The 18,816-nt window shown below is 38.4% G+C and overlaps 1 protein-coding gene across 6 annotated transcripts in view; it reads right to left on the bottom strand.

Annotated features, from left to right (window-relative positions):
* DROSHA (drosha ribonuclease III) overlaps positions 1-18,816 on the bottom strand; it is a 118,911-nt gene that overhangs the window by 36,035 nt on the left and 64,060 nt on the right. For all 6 annotated transcript variants that reach the window (XM_032337702.1, XM_032337704.1, XM_032337706.1 and 3 more), the window contains 3 exons: positions 10,541-10,648; positions 9,881-10,019; positions 9,464-9,524 (listed from right to left, as the gene is read on the bottom strand). In XM_032337702.1, the coding sequence (XP_032193593.1) occupies positions 9,464-9,524; positions 9,881-10,019; positions 10,541-10,648 (308 nt within the window). The remainder of the gene's footprint in view (positions 1-9,463; positions 9,525-9,880; positions 10,020-10,540; positions 10,649-18,816) is intronic.

The following is an 18,816-nucleotide window of genomic DNA, read 5'->3' as shown; positions in this document are numbered from 1 at the left end:
CTAAAGCCCTTCAGAAGAGGCCTAACCCACTTTTTCAAGTCCCAGTATCCACTGCTATCCTCTCCCACCTATATTTTGGGCTCCTGTCCCAAAACTGCGTGGTACTTTCTGAAAAGGGCATCCGCCCTGAAGCTTTCCACCCTCTTCCTGTGCACAGGACCACAAAAACCTACTCATCTCTCAAGGTCTAGTGAAATGTTGCTTCTCTACAAATCCCTGATTCCTCTCATCAAAATTAATACCTCCCCTTGGAGCCTATCACGCTACTTAGACCTTCCATGTATGGTGAAGGTACATCTCAGAGGCTGAGTTCCTCACATCCAAGTGGAAGGTTGAAAGGACCAGGAAGCTGATCCAGAGACAACCTCCCTCTGCCTCTCAGGAGTGCAGCACAGCCAGCTTCCCTTGGTGCTCAAGCAGATCACTACCTCTGGCTGGGCAGTGATGTGGCATGACCTGGTTTAGGTTTTTAAAAGGCCACCCTGGCTGCTGTGCAGAAAAATGTGTGCAGGGAAGACAAGCACTGAGGAGGGTACTATGGCCATCCGGCGAGACATGAGAGGCTCAGGCTGGGGAGGTGATGGTGGAGGAAGGGAGAGAAGAAAGAATGAAAGTCAGTGCTTAGATTTTGGCTTCCACAGTTGGGTGAAAGGTGATGCCATCTACTGTGAGGGGAAGACCAAAAGGGGAACAGGTTTGGGCAGAAGCAGGAGTTGCATTTTAGGCACCTTTGCTTTGAAATGTCTATAAAACAACCAAATCCAGAAATCCAGTAATATATTAACTTGCTGTTCATGGGCAAGAACAAAGCTGGTAAAAAAATCTTTAAGAGTGGTCAATGTTTAGACCGAACTTCAGGTGATGGAACTAGATGATACTACCTAGGGAGAGAATGCAGCTAGAGAGAAGGGGTCCCAGGATTGAGCCCAGGGGAGGGTCACACCTGAGGTCACGCAGAAGGGAAACCAGCAGAGAGAGGACTGGCGGGGGGCGGGGGTTGCAGAAAAGGAGGCAAGTGTCAAGAAAGAGACAGACTCAAGTAAGATACAGAGAGCACACCGATGCAGCAGTGCTGAGGACGCTGTTGAAGCCAGTGGGGGCCGGCTCTGTGAAGCGGAGAAGACACACCAGACTCTGGTTAGAGCAGACTGTGATGTGCATCCGAAGCTACATATGGAAAGAACCCGAGTGCCTGTTTCAGGGCCGACAGTGGAGAGACAAATCACAGGAGGAAACCAGAAAGGATGGTGACAAAAATGACAGGGAAACGAGAGCACACTGGGCCCCTGGGACCTAAGCAACCAAGGCAAGGGACAGGACTGGGCCTGTGCAGGATCTCGCCTTACTCCAGGGACTTCTTCAAATATCTCTGACACTGAACCTTATCTTCGCCAAAATTTCAATAGCTGACTATCAAGTCAAACCTGCCTAGCTTTCAAGGCCATTTTTTATCTAGTTCCACAGTAGTCACCCATTTCATTTACTTTCTTTTTTTTTTCTTTAAAGACTTTATTTATTTGACAGAGAGAGAGCACAAGCAGGTGGAGCATTAGCAGAGGCAGAGGGAGAAGCAGTCTCCCTGCTGAGCAGGGACCACCCCCCCCACCCCCGCCCTCATGTGGGGCTCGATCCCAGGACCCTGGGATCAAGATCTGAGATGAAGGCAGACACTTAACCAACTGAGCCACCCAGGCATCCCCTCATCTACTTTCAACAGCAATTTATAACTCTTAGTAAACCAACCTCTGCACTATACGAGACACACTACTGCTTGTCCTTTCTATGCTACTTCTCCCAAATCCTACTCATTCTTAATGTTAGCGGGGTACCTGTCATAACTGCTGGAGGCACCAGCGATGCTGGCACACCCCCACACCTGCATCCCCACCCCCACATGATTTAATGTTTGTCACTCAGTTAATTTCAAAATTATATACTATCTTTTATTGTTCCCTACTTCTTGGGTGCCAGTTTAGTTTCCATATTTAAAGTCACCTTATGGTTTCAGTATATGTGGAAAATAAAAAAAATATTTATTTACAAATTAAATGACTCTCAGCTACCAAATTATCTACTTGGTAATTTGAGTTCAATTTTATATTATCTCACATATCTCATAAGTTAATTCTTCCACCCTAACATTCCTTCACAGTTGAGAATTTAAAAAAAAAAATAAATGTAATAGGAGAAAACAAGAAAGACTTGAGCAATAAAGATGTGATTCAAACCCTTTATTTATGTGAAAAAGGCATTCTGGAAAGCAGTTAATAGCCAAAAATGGAAAGTGAGATAAAGAAAGAGTGAACGACTTATGCCTGTGGTAAAGAATTCATAATCCAAAAGCTTAACAGAGAAGGGGAGGATGGAGAGAAAGGGAAGGAGGAAGGAGGAGAGAGAGAGAGAGAAAGAGAAAAAGAGAAAAAGAAAAGAAAAGAAAGAAATTAATTAGGCCCTCAAACTATTCTTGTTAGTCTTACCTAATTTATATTAACTTTTAATAGACTTTTTGCTGCTACTCCATTAGCCAAGAGTGACTAAACAGTATATATTTTTAAAAGATTTATTTTAGAGAGAGAGCACAGTGTGGGGGAGCAGGAGACCAAGAGAGAATCTCAAGCAGACTCCCCGCTGAGCACAGAGCCCAACACAGGCCTCGTTCCCAGAACCCTGAGATCACAACCTGAGCCAAAATCAAGAGCCAGACGTTCAACTGATGAACCACCCAGATGCCCCTGACTAAACCTTATATTTAAAAAATATATCATTTGGAAGCTACTTGATACTGCACTTTGCTTTTTGTCAAATACAGCAGAACTCCAAAAGTGTCTGTCATCATTCTTGGAGAAAGCATCAAGGAATAGAGGCCCTAGTTAACATGGTAACATGTTAATCCCTCAGACTTCTTGCCAACTTAATTTTGTGAAACCTAATAAGCTGTTGTCCTGAGAGACGGGAACAAAGAACAGAAATGGTGAGAGTTTTTTGGTCTTTTTTTTTTTTTTTTTTAAAGATTTTATTATTTATTTGAGAGGCAGAGAGTACAAGCAGGGATAGAGGCTGAGGAAGAGGAAGAAGCAGGCTCCACGTCCAGTGGGGACATGGAGCTCAATCCCGGGACCCTGAGATCATGACCTGAGCCAAAAGCAGATGCTTAACCGACTGAACCACCCAGGTCCCCTGAAATGGTGAGTTTTTTTTAAAAAGAAAGAATTAGAATCATCCTATTCTTTTCCAAATGTCAGTAAAATGAAAATAGTATTTTCTGTGGTAGAGACTTTATTTTCTTCCCAACAGTTCAAAGTACTATCCAGGAAAATCTACTTAACATGGAAAGCCAGAAACCGTACCTGGGGTGAAGACAAACCATAGCTGGATTGTCTTATGCTTTATTAAAAAATAGGACATCTCATCAAAGAATAATACCTGCTTTGAGTCATATACTATGTGAATGAACTCACACTAGCATAAGCTATACTTTAATTTGTTTTATAAACTTTCAGGGAGACAAGAACTATGCCTAGGATTTTAATAACCACAATGTTCGACTATTATTCAGTGTGCTAAAATACAAGGTCACAGTTCCACACAGCCTTATTCAATAGTGAGTCTGCCATCCACTAAATAATTTCCCCATATGCAACACATGTTTTTCTGTATCCTCACTGTGAGTAAACACTAGCAATGAGCCACAGACAGAAATGGGAATTAAATACCACTTCAGTTTATTATTATACTGGACAATTCCTAATCCAATGGTTTATCCAGAAAAAATGGACAGAGTGAGCTTCTAGTCACTGTTGAGTACAGCAGCAAAGCCTTTGTTCCTTCTTCTATTGTTCCTACCTTCCTTAATCACTCTCTTTATAAGGACTAGTAAGCTCCAAGAGGAAATGTTTACTGAACAATAAACACTCCATTTGTTTTTGAGAACTGAATCAACAAAGACATTAGGAAATCCAGATTAACTGTAACATTTATATAGCACATTTGGTCTGAGGAACTCAAAACACTTTATAAAACATAACAGTCTCCCTGTAGCAGGAATCACTGGAAGGCAACCTTTATGCCATGGAAAACCATCTTGGGATAGGTCAAGTCCAAGTGTAACTGCCACGGAGAGGGTGTGGACATTTTCTCACCTTTCCTTCCAGGCCTCAACCAGTGACAGGTCAATTAAAGCTAGAAAGGGTGGCTGGAGATCAGCTGAACCTTCCACCCAGTTAAGGAATTCCTTCTATTCACTACATCTACCTGGACACTTAGTGGAAGGGAAGGCCACAGAGATACCAGATCTGAGACCTGCTGGACCCAGGGAACCCGGGTTAAGCACCTCTGGAATTTAACCTGAATTTTTAAGCCAGCAAATCTACTCAGTGGAATTCACATATACTCAAGCATGTTTTATTGTCTTGAATGCAAGACATTTATGTATAACTGACTGAAATTGTAACTACCATTTCCTTAAACACGGAGACATTAATAAATAGTCCATACGTGAATCACTCTTTGTTCCAACACATTCTTAAATATGATGTCTACCAATGACTCTACCAAGCAAAAAACAAAATGAAACAAGGCAGCTTCTTTTTCCATTACCAGTCTTCTAGTCCCTTTCCCAAAGGTCTTACTGATAATACATGGATTACTTGAATGCCACCAAAAGCCTAATCCTTCAGATATCCTTCTGTGGTAATAATTCACTGAAATTTATATAACTTAAATATAATTATACAACTGAGATTTATGCATTCAAACAGTGACACTTTAAAAAATTATGGGTGGCAAATTCGCATGAGATAATGCCATCATAAAAGTGAATTATTTTATAGTTCTGATAGACAGATTTTTGTTTATTTAAAACTTCATGCCTTTTTGTAAATCCTACCTGGTGCCAAATCAGATTAAGTAAGATACTAATCTGCTATTTAAACCTCTGCTGATGGTTCTTAACCATCCAAGTTTTCTATTTCTTAATATCCAAGTTTCCCTATTTCTAGGAAAATGTAAATAATAACTTGACATGAAAATAATATCATGAATGGTATTCTTTCCTTTAATACTTATTTACTGAGCTTTTGCTCTGTAAAAGGTACTATTTGAAAAAAAAAGAAAAAGAAAGAGTATAATCAAAGACCGTCAAGATGCTTACAGTAAAGAAAATCAGGCCATAAAACAGGGTTCCGGGGCATTCCAGGGGGAGATGTAGAATGACTGTTGGCGTTTGAGGAAGGGAAAGAGTGAACCTGATAGCAGTGGTAATGGTGTGTAAGCAGCCACAGGGAAAAGCAATATGTGCCTGGAAAAGTGGCCTGGGGCCAGGTCTCGGTTGCTGGATGCAGATGGGGAGGTTCAGGCTTATCCAGTAGGTGATAAGACATCACTGAAAGCTTTCAAGCAAGTTATAGCTAAAAACTAGAATTCAGGCTCCAGAAATAGCAAGATGACTGAATGCAGAGGCAGTGTGAGGGTAGAACTGGCAAAATGTTGTCACTAACTGTAGAGCAGGAAGGGCAGGGGTGTGAGGAGTGGTTTCCAGGAGGCCCAGGAAAGGAACTGGATCAAGAGCCCCTCCCCTCAGCCCTCCCGCCTGCCTGCCTTGCTCCTTCACATTCCCACTTCCGTTAGCAGCTCATTCCCGCTGCCCTTTCTCAAGTCTGAAGCTCTGAGCAAGCTCGCTTGGGAGGAGGTACAATCACTGACACTTGCAATTTGAGAGTGTTTGTGTCAAAGATCTACAAACACTTCCCAAGAAGCAGGGATAACTGCATCCCATCTTAGAACAGCAAACTGAGAGAAAAAAGGGAGAGGGCAAATCACTTCAAGTGAATTCAATCACTGAAGTGTACAATAAAAAACTGACCTATAATCCCTAAACACCACCAGAGCTATCAGCCCCACAGCAGACTATGTATGTTTTGGTTTTGACCTTCACTGAAGCACTTACCAAAGGACCCCTTTCATGAAGTCATTTAGGCTTATGGTCCTCTTGGTCACACCTCCTGGTAAGTGGGGGCTTTGTCTTACTGGCCTTAAATTCCTCTAAAAGACCTATAAACTGCCTCAAACTCAAAAGGCACCAGATAAATGTCCCACCGAACTGAATTTGCAGGAAGATTCTGAAGTACAGCTCCCACAGCTGTGCACAGGGGGCTGCCGGCCAGCAGCAGAGCTGGCCACCAAAGTGTCGAGGAGGCTCTTCCTGAACAGAAACGTGGAGTCAGCTCTGTCATCAGCAGTTAAGATCAGGTACACAGCAAGAGGCTCTCGACACGAGCAGAAAAGGACAAGAGATATTTGTTTATTCTCTATCATTTTCAATATGAACACAGTTTCTCAGAATTCCTTCTGCCTCAGTAAGAAAGCCATCTCTTTGTGACAGAGCAAAAGAAAACCTAAATCATGACATCTGAACAGCACTATCAAAAGACAATTTATACCAACAACTACATTTGGGATAGATGAAACAAAGATAATTTAAGCTCATGCTTTCATCACTAGAAAGTACACGTGTAGGGCATGTGTAGCCTTGCTAACGGGGCTGTAGGGAACTCAGGGTTCCACTTATTAAAATAAGAACTGGTCATCTGAAGACTCTACAAGATAGCAGGGAAAATGAAACCATGGCCACACTGTCCCTGAGGGTGTGATTAAGGGCTCTTCTAATTAGACAGATCTTTTCTGATCTTAGACGCTCACAGAATACCATAGTAAGGCATCTGATCATCTTCAAACGGGAATTTAAAGTTTCATTCTGCCTTTCTTTTTACCTCTTGATTGAAGCGGAAGATAGTATGGTCTATGACAATTTCAAGAGAGCAACTCAAGGCAAGCCAATTTAGAAAGAAAAGTGACAGATGAAAAAAAGGTAGAAAAGGAAGCTATGCTAACTATGGCTGGTCATTCTCTTAGCTGTAGAGGCCAGTTTTGAGCTGCAGCAACTGTCAACTCTGTCACTTCTAAACCCGCTCAACCCACCCTGCATCCTTCGAAGCCTCGAACCCAAGAGGGACAAGCCTCCAACCCAAGAGGGACAAGCCTGGCTATTCAACTTTTCAACTGCCTGGTGAAAAAAGAAATATGCCCTCAAGCAATCTCCTCTACTGACTTTCAGAACATAACCTGCTTGTTTCACACACACAGATAAGCCTCCTGAGAGCAACATCAGAGCTTCATCAGCCTTGCTTCCATTCAGTTTTCCATGGGTGTTTATGAGTTTAGAAACAGTCCACTTTCTTCCCAGATTCTCCAGGGGCTCAAGTCCGCACAAAAGAACGTTACTATAAGAAGGTATCTTCAACCCATTATATAAGACCATATTATTATCCTAATAATAAAACCATACAAAACATCACAGAAAAGGAAAACTTCAGACCAATAACTTATGAATATAGACACAAAATACCCAACACAATACAAGCAGACTAAGTTTAGAGCATATAAAAAGGATTATATACCATAACCAAGTGAGATGTATCCCAGGAAAGTAAGGTTGGTTCAATATCCAAAAATCAATGAACATAATACACCATATGAATAGAGTAAATGCTGAAAAAAAAAACAGATGATGACCTCAACAGACACACACAAGAAGCATTTGACAAAATTCTATACATTTTCATTAAAAAACATTCAGCAAACTAGGAACAGAAGGGAGCTTCCTCAACCAGATAAAAAACATCTATGAAAAATGCATAGCTAACACCATTCTCAATGCAAAAGAATGCTTTCCCCTAAAAATTTTAGGAAGAAGACAAAGATCCACTCTCACAACTTCAATTCAGTATTATACTGGAAGTTCTAGCCAAGGCAACTATATTCAGAGAACGAAATGACATCCAGACTGGAAAGGAAAAAGTAAAACTATCTCTATTGGTAGGTAATATGATCATATACCCCTTAAAATTCTAAGCAATCCACTAAAATACTATTAGAGTTAACAAATGAGCTCATTAAGATTGCAAGATAGAAGATCAATATAAAAAAATCAATTTTATTTCTCTACACAGCAATGAACAATCCAGAAGTGAAATTAAGAAAAACAATTCCATATATAACAACAAAACAAAACACAAAAAACCCCAGGAATGAATTTAGCAAAAGACATACAAAATGTACACTTAAAACTATAAAATACTATTGGGATAAATTAAAAACAACTTGAATAAATGTAAATATATTAAAGGTTCAGAAACTTAATATTAAGATGGCAACTGTTCACAAATTGAACTATAGATGCAACATAATCCCTATCAAAATCCTAGCCAACTTCTTTGCAGAAATCGATAAACTAATCCAAAATCTCACGTGGAAATGTGATGGATCCAAAATAGTCAAAATAATCTTGAAAAAAAAAAAGAGAGAGAGAGAGAGAGAGAGAAAGCTGGAGATCTTGCATTTCTTATTTTTAAAGCTTACTATAAAGCTATAGTAATCAAGACAGTATGGTACTGGCATAAGGACAGACATACAGATCAGTGGAATAGAGCTCAGAGTCTAAAAATAATCTTTCACATATACCACCAATTAATTTTCAACAAGGGTACCAAAACAATTTCATGGAAAAAGATTAGTCTTTTCAACAAATGATACTGGATATCAACAGCAAAAGGAATGCACCTACTCCACACCATAAACAAAAATTAACTCTAAATAAACCAAAGAGCTCAATGTTAAGAGAAAAAACTACTGAACTCCTAAAAGAAAAAAAGATGTAAATCTTTGTGATTTTTTTTAAAAAAGATTTTATTTATTTATTTGACAGACAGAGATCACAAGTAGGCAGAGAGGCAGGCAGAGAGAGAGGGGTAAGTAGGCTCCCCACCTGAGCAGGGAGCCTGATGCGGGGCTCAATCCCATGACCCTGGGATTATGATCTGAGCTGAAGGCAGAGGCCTTAATCCACTGAGTCACCCATGTGCCCCAATTTTTGTGATTTTATATTAGGCAATGGCTTCTTAAACATGATGTCAAAAGCCCAAGCAACACAAGTGAAAGAGAAACTGGACTTCATCAGAACTTTTTTGCTTTGAAGGGTATCTTCAAAAGAATGAAGAAACAATCCATAGAATGAGAAAAAAATGTTTGCAAATTTGTATCTGATAAGAGATTTGTATCTGGAATATATAAAAATGATGAAAAATCAATAATTTTAAAAAGTTGGTCACAAAGGACCACATATTTGTATGATACCATTATATAAAATGTTCAGAATAGGCAAATCCATAAAAATTGAAAGCACACTGAAAGTAGAAAAGTGGTTGCCTAGGGCTGGGCAGAATAAGGGGAAATGCAGAGTACAGGTTTCTTTTTGGGATGCTGAAAACATTCTAAAATTAAGTAGTGATCAAGACTGCACCACTCCGTGAATGTTCTAAAAACCACTGAATAGTATACTTCAAGTGGGTGACTCTATGGTATGTGAATGATACCTCCATAAAGCTATTATTAACAAAAGCCACTTTACCTTGAGGGAGTGGGGTCATCTTGGCCAAGGCGTGACATGATATTTATTAAAGTGTTAATTCCTATTTAAAAAGTAAATAAATAAGGAAATACTGTTAGAAGCATTCTAGGACCATGATATGATACATACAAAGGCAATTATCTATCTTACTTCAGTTTGATTTCAAAAGGTTTGATATCTGCATGTCTACAAGTCTGTTCACTTTAGTTACGTATAAAACACTTGATAGTATAAAAAAATTTTCCTAAAAAATTCATCCATCCTTATAATAATGCTCAAAGTGAATGCTGTTACGTATGGGTCAGAAAGCACTATAAAATGAGAATATGCAACAGTCACCAGGAAACTCTTCCTAGTGGGGACTTAATTTACAACAGGGAACATAGACGAAAACACAAGAGTAGAATCCAAACATACCTTTTTTCCTCATATGCATGTGGTGAACTTTTCTATCTCCATATTTGGGCTGTCGAATTCCACAGTTAGATAAAGAATTCCTGGCATGATCAGGATTCATTCCAAAATTTAAGTGATGACTTGGATGAGTCATGGCCAGCTAAAATTTTAACAAAATAAATTTAGTCTGAAAAACTCAGCACAGAAGTGCCATCTTTATATTCTCTCAAACGAAATGGCTGAAAGAGATCTATCCAGTAAAATTTTAAGCCCTGATCTTTCCATCTTATCTTCTCCAGGGTCAAATTTCCAGAGCTCTAGTGCAAGACCTTTTCTAAAAAGAAACCCAAAAATCCACATCTTTCAAAGGAGAATTACAATAGTTATCACCTGGAAAGAAGAGCCACAAAGAACGCAAGCCTTAAAGAAAGGACTCAGGTTTGACAGACAAATTTTAGCTCTAGTCTATTTCTTTAGGGATAGTGTCAAAAAAATAAAAATAAAATGAAAGGTGAGAAAAAGTGTTTGAAAGTATCAACCAGAGTAGAGTAATGGAGAGAGTTGTGTTACTAAACATCCTCATTATCTCCCGGAATGGAGAATCTCAATGTTCTATTTGTAACCTGCAAGATGAATTACTCCTATTTTGCTGTTATGTGAGTGTACAGGAGAGTGTCTTACCTGTAACAGACAACGATCTTGGAAAGTATAGCCTATCAACTTGTCTAGATGCATTAGGCATTGGTGGTAGCGGATATGATGGGTCAAGACGGGCAACATCATGGCATGCTAGAAAGAAAATTTCAATACGTTTATCTCGATCAAAAGTTGTAATAATCCTTCATTTATTTTACAACAAACAAGAACCATTTTTCTCATCCCAGATTTCAACTGCCAAAGTCCTCAAACAGTTTACTGGCCACGTGGCATCCCTGCCAATCCCCTCTTGAGGAGTGGTGGACTACAGTTGCTCAGGGTATAGTCTCTGGAATCAAAATGCCTCAGTCTGATTCCTGCTTCACTCATTCATTGTGGAACCTGGCAGAGGAGTTTTTTGATCTCTCTCTGTTTCCTCACCTACAGAATAAGGATCATCAGGAGAGCTATTTCCAAAGGGGGCGAGGGTTAAAAGGATTAAATGAGCAAATACCAAAAAAAAATGCCTATCTTAGTACAAGGCTTCTTAGCCCTCATTCAAGTAGGAACAACCCTGCTTCATCAGCATTCAGCAGAGTGACCTCAACGAAGCCAGCAGAATTTCTGTGCCTCCTTGTCTATCTTTACTGCTAAGAAAATGGACTAGAGTTCATAAATTCTGAACCTTTGTCAGGGTCAAGACATTTTTGAGAATCTAAAGAAAATCACCCTTTCCTCAGAAAAATGCCTATGTGCACAAACATGCAAAAAATATATGTAATTTTAATAGGTTCACAGACCCCTAAAAGCCCATCACTATCCTCCAGGTAAGAACTTCTCAGTCAGGTGATCTCAAAAGGCCATTCTAGGTTTAATACTTAATGATCTAATATTCCAAGGAAAACTTTATAACTACCAATACAGTTATGTCACCTGAGGACATGGAACTTTTACTTTTATTTCAATCACTTTTCATTTGGCTAAAGATTCCTTATTGTGAGATAATTTCATAAAAGTCATTGCTTTTTCTTTTTTTTAATTACACTTCCCTAGAACTCAAGAGAAAGAAGGAGTCATTCTTATTCATCAGAACCTAGAGGCTGGGCACAGCCCACAGAATGACTGACATATACTTTATATCATTTTAGTCTTTGAAGTATTTTCAGATGGCATTGTTTAAAAATATATGATAATGGATTTGCTTGTAACTGCAGAAATCAGTTTCCTGTTTTAACTTATAAGGAAAGACTCGTGCTCCCAAGTAGAAATTCCAATCAACAGGAAGTCCTTCTTTCCAGTTTAATTCAATAAATGTATATTGAGCACCTTCGTGGGCAAGGCTTACTACAGCTGTGGAAGAGAAAAACAGTAAGGATATGCTCTTTGCTTCAAGGGCTTCCCAGAGATATGCCATTATGACCCGAATCACTGGCATTTTGTCTACTTTGTTGTTGTAAGTACTGCATTAAAAAACACAGTAATATGGAAAAAAAAGTATGGTCAAAGTATAGTATCACTTTCCAGGCATTTAAACTGCAGAAAGCTCAAGAAGAAAAAAGTTTTAGCAGAAAATTGCTAAAAATTCAAGGTAGAAGGGGCATGCAGACTACACAGTCCACCTATCTTTATGAAGTATGAACTCAAACTGGTAAAAAAATATCATATTTTTTTAATACCTCCAGGGAGGGATGGATCATTACCTGTCAAAAAAGGACACCCTCTTCAGGTTATTATGCTAAATAATAATAAGTCAATAATAAGAATAATAATAAGTCAATTAGAGAAAGACAAATATTGTATGACCTCACATATGTGTGAAATCTAAAAAACAAAACAAACAAAAAACAGAAGCAAACGAAATAATTTAAAAAATACAGAGAATAAACTGGTCGTTGCCAAAGGGAAGGGGAGTATGGAGAACAGACAAAATGGGTAAAAGAGGTTAAATGGTACAAATTTTCAGTTATAAAATATGTAAGTGACAGCAATGAAAAGGAAGGCATTGGGAATATAGTCGATAATGTTGTAACAGAGTATGGTGACAGATAGCAGCTGCAATTACCAAGGTGAGCACTACATATAGAGGTGTGAATCACTATGTTGTGCAGCAAAAATTAATATAACATTGTATATCCACTTTCCTTAATAACTTTTTTAAGATTTTTATTTATTTGAGAAAGAGAGACAGCAGGTGTGGTGGGGATAGGCAGAGGGAGAAGCACACTCCCTGCTGAGCAGGGAGGTCGATGTAGGGCTCCATCCCAGGAAGCTGGGATCCCACCCTGAGTCAAAGGCAGATGCTTAACTGAATGAGCCACCCAGGGGGCCCACTTAATAAATTTCTCTTTAAAAAGGAAAGAACACCCTCTTTGGAGTACTTTGATGATTAGAAAATTATTATTAACATTTAGCCCAAATTATGTCTCTTTTGAAAGTTTATCTCTTTGAACCTAGCTGTACCCCAGGAGAAAAACAAACTATATGTAACAGTAATATCTCCACATCTTCTCTTTGTTAACCTAAGTCTTATTTCTTTTAACTTTTACTGGTATGAAACAGCTTTGAGTCCCTTCACTACACCAGTATCTCTATCCCGTAAGTCTACTTCTTGTGAATACCACTAAAAGGTATCTATGACCATGTCTATCTTGTAACCCAGACAACAAAGTCTCAATGTTATCTACAAGACTATTAACAAGTCTAGCTCAGTTTTTTTTAAAGTATCAATCTTTGCAATGTTGAAATACATACAATCACTGAGCACCTCCCTCCAAACTGCCAATTTAAGTCTCGCAAATGTTTTTTCCTTTAATGATTGTATGGAAAAAAAAATTAAAATTAAAAAAATAAAAATAAAAAAGACTGTATGGAAATGGATGTATGTGTACAGCTATTTAAATTCTCTCATAAAAACTGAGCAACCAGGTTAGCAAAACACACCTATAAGCAATATGAACAATAAAAACTAGACAACAAGGTACCCCCATGAACACCTAAATAAGAGAGGGTGAGGACAAAGATCTAGGAGATCTCAGCATCTGTGAGAGAGAAAAGACAGGGAGAGTAGCAGGGCTTCTGACAGCCCTGAGAATGCAAGAACCCCCCAATTAACATATATTCATAGAAAATGTGGCCAAGGGGCACCTGGGTGGCTCAGTGGGTTAAGCCTCTGCCTTCAGCTCAGGTCATGGTCTCAGGGTCCTGGGATCGAGCCCCGCATCACGCTTTCCACTCAGCGGGGAGCCTGCTTCCCCCTTTCTCTCTGCCTGCCTCTCTGCCTATTTGTGATCGCTCTCTCTCTGTCAAATAAATAAAATAAATTTTAAAAATCTTAAAAAAAAAAAAAAGAAAGAATATGTGACCAAAACTGGAGAGGACTCTGCAGATTCCAGTGTTCTGGGTGAGTACAAGAGGGCAGTGTAACGGCACCAGAGTGCTGAAGCCTTATAAATGCTTAATGAAAAACTGAACTTCCCTTTCAGGGTACAGACCCATGGTGTGAAGACAGTGCTGGGGGTAAAAGCCACATTTAAGCAGGAGAGGAACAATAAAGAGCAAAAGAAAGAGGGAATCTAGATAAAATAGAGGAGGAAGCAGTGGGGGCAGATCTCAGGTATCAAAAGTCCTTTTTTTTAAAATCACTTTGCAAAAACAGTAGAAGGAGGGGCTAATTTGGGTTACACAGCCTTCTTTTTTTTTTTTTTTTTTAAGATTTTATTTATTTATTTGACAGAGAAGAGAGATCACAAGTAGGCAGAGAGGCAGGCAGAGAGAGAGAGGGGGAAGCAGTCTCCCTGTTGAGCAGAGAGCCTGATGTAGGGCTTGACCCCAGGACCCTGAGATCATGACCTCAACCAAAGGCAGATACTTAACCCACTGAGCCGCCCAGGTGCCCCAACTGCCTTCTTAAAATACAGGAAAATATTTCACTTACTTATTTAACTTTATTTAACTTGAAGAGAAACAGAAAAGAATCATACCATCCAAGGATTTTATCAGAAAATAGAGAAAAGGAACAGAGTAAGATTCCTCAGATAATTAAAAAAAAAAAAGCCAGAGAAACATGCCAATAAAACAGATGAAAGCTATGACCTAACATTTCAAAACAAGCTAAACAAAATAAAGCAATTGGAGCTTTTTGTAAAAGAAACTACAGATAAATATTATCATAACTCAGAAATGAAATGACTAGATGAAAGAAGATTTGAAAAGAAGTGACAAAACTCAGGGAAAAGACATAAAAGGAAATAATCATTTTAAGAACAGAGACTAAACAGAATGAAGAAAAAAACAAATTAACCAATGGACGATGCTTTGAGAAATAAAAGATAGGAAAAGGAAAAATTTTAGAGAAATAAAAAATTAACAGGAAATGAAGCATTCAAGAGATAGTGACAGATACAGGAAACAAGCAAAGAAGATACAAGAAACATATAACAGGAATCCTTAAAGAAAACCAAAACAACAGGACAGAATAATGAAATGTGTAATTCAAAGAAACTTTTCTGAGAAAAAAGACAATTTTTAAGTATATAATGGAAGGATACACAGCATATCTGAAAAAATTAACCAAAAGAACTGACAGCATTGCTTTATGCCAGAAAACAATGGAAACATATTTAAGATGTTAATGAAAGAAAACAGAAACCACAAATTTTACATCCAGCTTATGTGGCCTTTATATTTAAAGACAAATGGTTAGGAACATGTAGGACCTCAAGGATCATTCTTTTTTTTTTTTTTTAATTTTTTTTTTTCAATTTATTTGATAGACAGAGATCACAGGTAGGCAGAGAGGCAGGCAGAGAGAGAGGAAGGAAAGCAGGCTCCCTGCTGAGCAGAAATCCGATGCAGTGCCCGATCCCAGGACCCTGAGACCATGACATGAGCTGAAGGCAGACTAAGGAATCTACTAGAAATGAGCTCAATTGAAGAAAAAGGGTGGGGGAAAGAACAAGGGATAAACACTAACATATAAACTAGCAATTATCTTCAAATATATTTTTACCTGTAGATAATCATAAGTGAGTTGATATTATAGGAAATGCTCAATACTCTACAGAGTAGTACAAATATCAGAAAATGAAGGGAAAATGTGAAGTCCATGAAGAACAAGGATGAGGCTGCTGTGTATCTCACAGATACTACCTTGCAGCAAGAGGATAATTACTTCAAATTAGATCCTGGATAAGAGGATCACAAGAAATAGTAAACAGTAGTCATTTTCAGTAATGGGACAATGGGACAATGGGACATGGGACACACACACACACACACGAACAGAGGGAAAAGTTTCATTAGACTACCAAGGTGTTAACATAAAGATAACCATTAGAACAGAATTATAAACCTCCCTAAATATAAAGAGATATAAAAAGGAAAAAAAAAAAAAAGCAAAGAAAATGGACCTTATCGTGACCATGTAATAAAAACAGTTTGACAGAGGGGAGGCCAAGCAAAGAGCATGCGTGTGTATGTTTTTGCTTATATTAAAAAGGAAAATTAAATCATTTTTAAAAGACAGCTATTCTTAGAGGCTCAGGGTGGCAAGAATGGGGTAGAAGAAACAGATGTAAATTAGATTTTTAAAATCAGACTTGGCTTTGTAAACCTAAGTTTGGAATTACGGTAACTATTTTACAGATTTATAAAATGGTATTTAAAAAGAAACACTTAAAATCAAAAGTCAAATGAAATAAATGAGTCTGTGTAACTAGTTTGTGCTCTAAGTACAAGTGACCTAAAAAGAGTAATCGGAGCGTGTAGGCCTTGTGTGATCAATCTGCAGAGAATCACAGACCACAAGGAATACCCCCAAACAAACAACTACCTCCCATTGTCATTTTGTTGGTGGTGCCATTAATATTGTTATTCCGGGATTACTGTTTCATGTATCACAGAATAAATCAAATGAGTAATTTTTTTGTGTCATACGGAGTCCCTATATGGGACCAGTACCGAGGGGAAGATTCTTTTTTTTAAGTATTCTAACTAATAAATGCAGAAAGAAAGACAGAATTAAAATATCACTTTGGCAGCTCTTAATAAATATGGGTCTAGGTCATAATTTATCGGTGACTAGTAATGTCACACATAAAAAGAGGCCATGGAAGGATCTAGAGGGTATTAAGCTAAATGAATAAACCAGACAGAGAAAGACAAAAAAAACCTCTATGATTTACTTATATGTGAAATCTAAAATATAAAGCAAATGAACAAACAACAACAAAAGTGAAACAGACTCATAAGTACAGAAAACAAACTGGAGATTGCCAAAGAGTAGGGAGGTGGGGGAATGGATGAAATGGGTGAAGGGAATTAAGAAATATAAATTTCCCGTTGTAAAATAAATAAGTCACAGAGATAAAAAGTATAACACAGTAATACTGTAATATACTTATTGTGGTGCTTTGTAATGTAAATAATTGTTAAATCACTATGTGTTGTACACCTGAAACTAATTTAATTTTATATCAACTATATACTTCAATTTTAAAAAAAGGCACATGATTGAGGAGAAATACATTCCAATTTGAAGACTGATCTCTTCAACTGAAAAATGGTCAGATTAAGTCAGATTTCTATAAACAGAATTTACTTTCTAAAAGAACTATTAAGGGGCGCCTGGGTGGCTCAGTGGGTTGAAGCCTCTGCCTTCAGCTCGGGTCACGATCCCTGGGTCCTGGGATCAAGCCCCACATCAGGCTCTCTGCTCGGGGGGAGCCTGCTTCCCCTCCTCCCTCTGCCTGCCTCTCTGCCTACTTGTGATCTCTGTCTGTCAAATAAATAAATAAAATCTTTAAAAATAAAAAATAAAAGAACTATTAAATGTTTGGATTATCACTTATAAAAAGACACACAAAGAGAGAGAGACACCACACTACCACCTATGAAAAAGTTGTGCAAAAAAATAAACTTAAATCTGATCGCTGCCATCCAACAGAACTTTCTATAATGATGGAAATATTCTGCATCTCTACTGCTATAATAGGCACTAGTCAGATAGTCTTAATAGTCTATTAAGTGCTTGAAATATGCCTAGGACAACTAAGAACTGAATTTTTAATTTCATTTAATTCTAATTAATTTAAATTTAAATAGCCACATATGGCCAGTGGTATTCTATTAGATAGCAGTTTATGATAATTTATAGGAAATATTAGGAAGAGAAGCACATGTTAAATGATACCATGAAGTTGCAATCAGCAAAACCCAGATTAGACCTTAGGAACACTACAGAACACAATCCAGGTTCTTCAACAACAAGAATTTGCAAGGAAAACGAAGGGAAAAATGGAATGAGAACCTAAAGAGACTTAAAACACAGCAACTCACGACAATGTACAGATCTCATCTGAACGGTCAATGGAGCAGACTGAAACAGATATAGCAGACAATCAGGAAAACATGAGCAGTGACTGTGAGGTTACAGACATGCTGCTGATAAGGGCTGAAGCTGTGTGAGGATGGCACAGAGCTCACCACACTTTTCTCCCTCATCTTGTAGAAAATGCTGGAAATTTGCATAATAAACTGTAACCCTGACAGCTCTCTATCAGGTCAGTTAGCCTTCAAACAAAATCTTGTTCTCTTCCTTTACAAGAAGCACTACATCTCCAGTTAAAAAAAATCAAGTATCTCACATGGTCCAAAAATTTAACAGTAACTGTGAAGCCATATGTCTCTTGGAGGTATAAATCTCTATTTCCACCCCAAGTTCTAACTTAGAAAATGATTCCTTGAATGTGTTGTCCAAAACCTCCTCATCCTTGGAGATACTTATTTTCACTATTCAGTCACCCCTTGATAGATCATGGAGCGAAAATATCAGTTAGTGTGATACTGCACGGCAGACTTCCACTCCACTCCAGAGTCACTGCGGGAAAACAGCACAGCTCTGAAGGAGTCCAAAGAAAGCCCTGCGTCTACTCAGTACAGATACCAACCACCACAACTCAGCTCCTTCTCCCAGCAATTCTCCATGCACCTGGGCCTCCTTAGTTTTCTCAAGGAGTTAGCACCCCCAAGTGCAGCATAAGCCTTATGCGGGTTAGAGAACCATAATGGTAGCAGATTCCTTGCTCTTTTTTTGATGTCTCTGTCACCTTTGCCCATTCTCTGTTCTTATGGCTCAGTTTATTGATCCCCATGAGTCACTTCCTTACCAAAGCAAAGTATCTATAAGATACCAATTCAAGCTCAATGGGCAGAACCCCATTCTTAAAATACAGATCCTGCAGCAACATGTTGACTTTCTACCTTTTCTGAGGCATACTGTTGAATTTTTCAGCCTCAGTTTCAGGTTTTACATCCTGCTCCCC

The sequence above is a fragment of the Mustela erminea genome, chromosome 3, assembly GCF_009829155.1.
Source record: "Mustela erminea isolate mMusErm1 chromosome 3, mMusErm1.Pri, whole genome shotgun sequence".
In the NCBI taxonomy this organism is placed as follows: Eukaryota; Metazoa; Chordata; class Mammalia; order Carnivora; family Mustelidae; genus Mustela; species Mustela erminea.
Note: the sequence above shows the minus strand (reverse complement) of the source record. Positions and strands in the feature narration are given on the sequence as shown.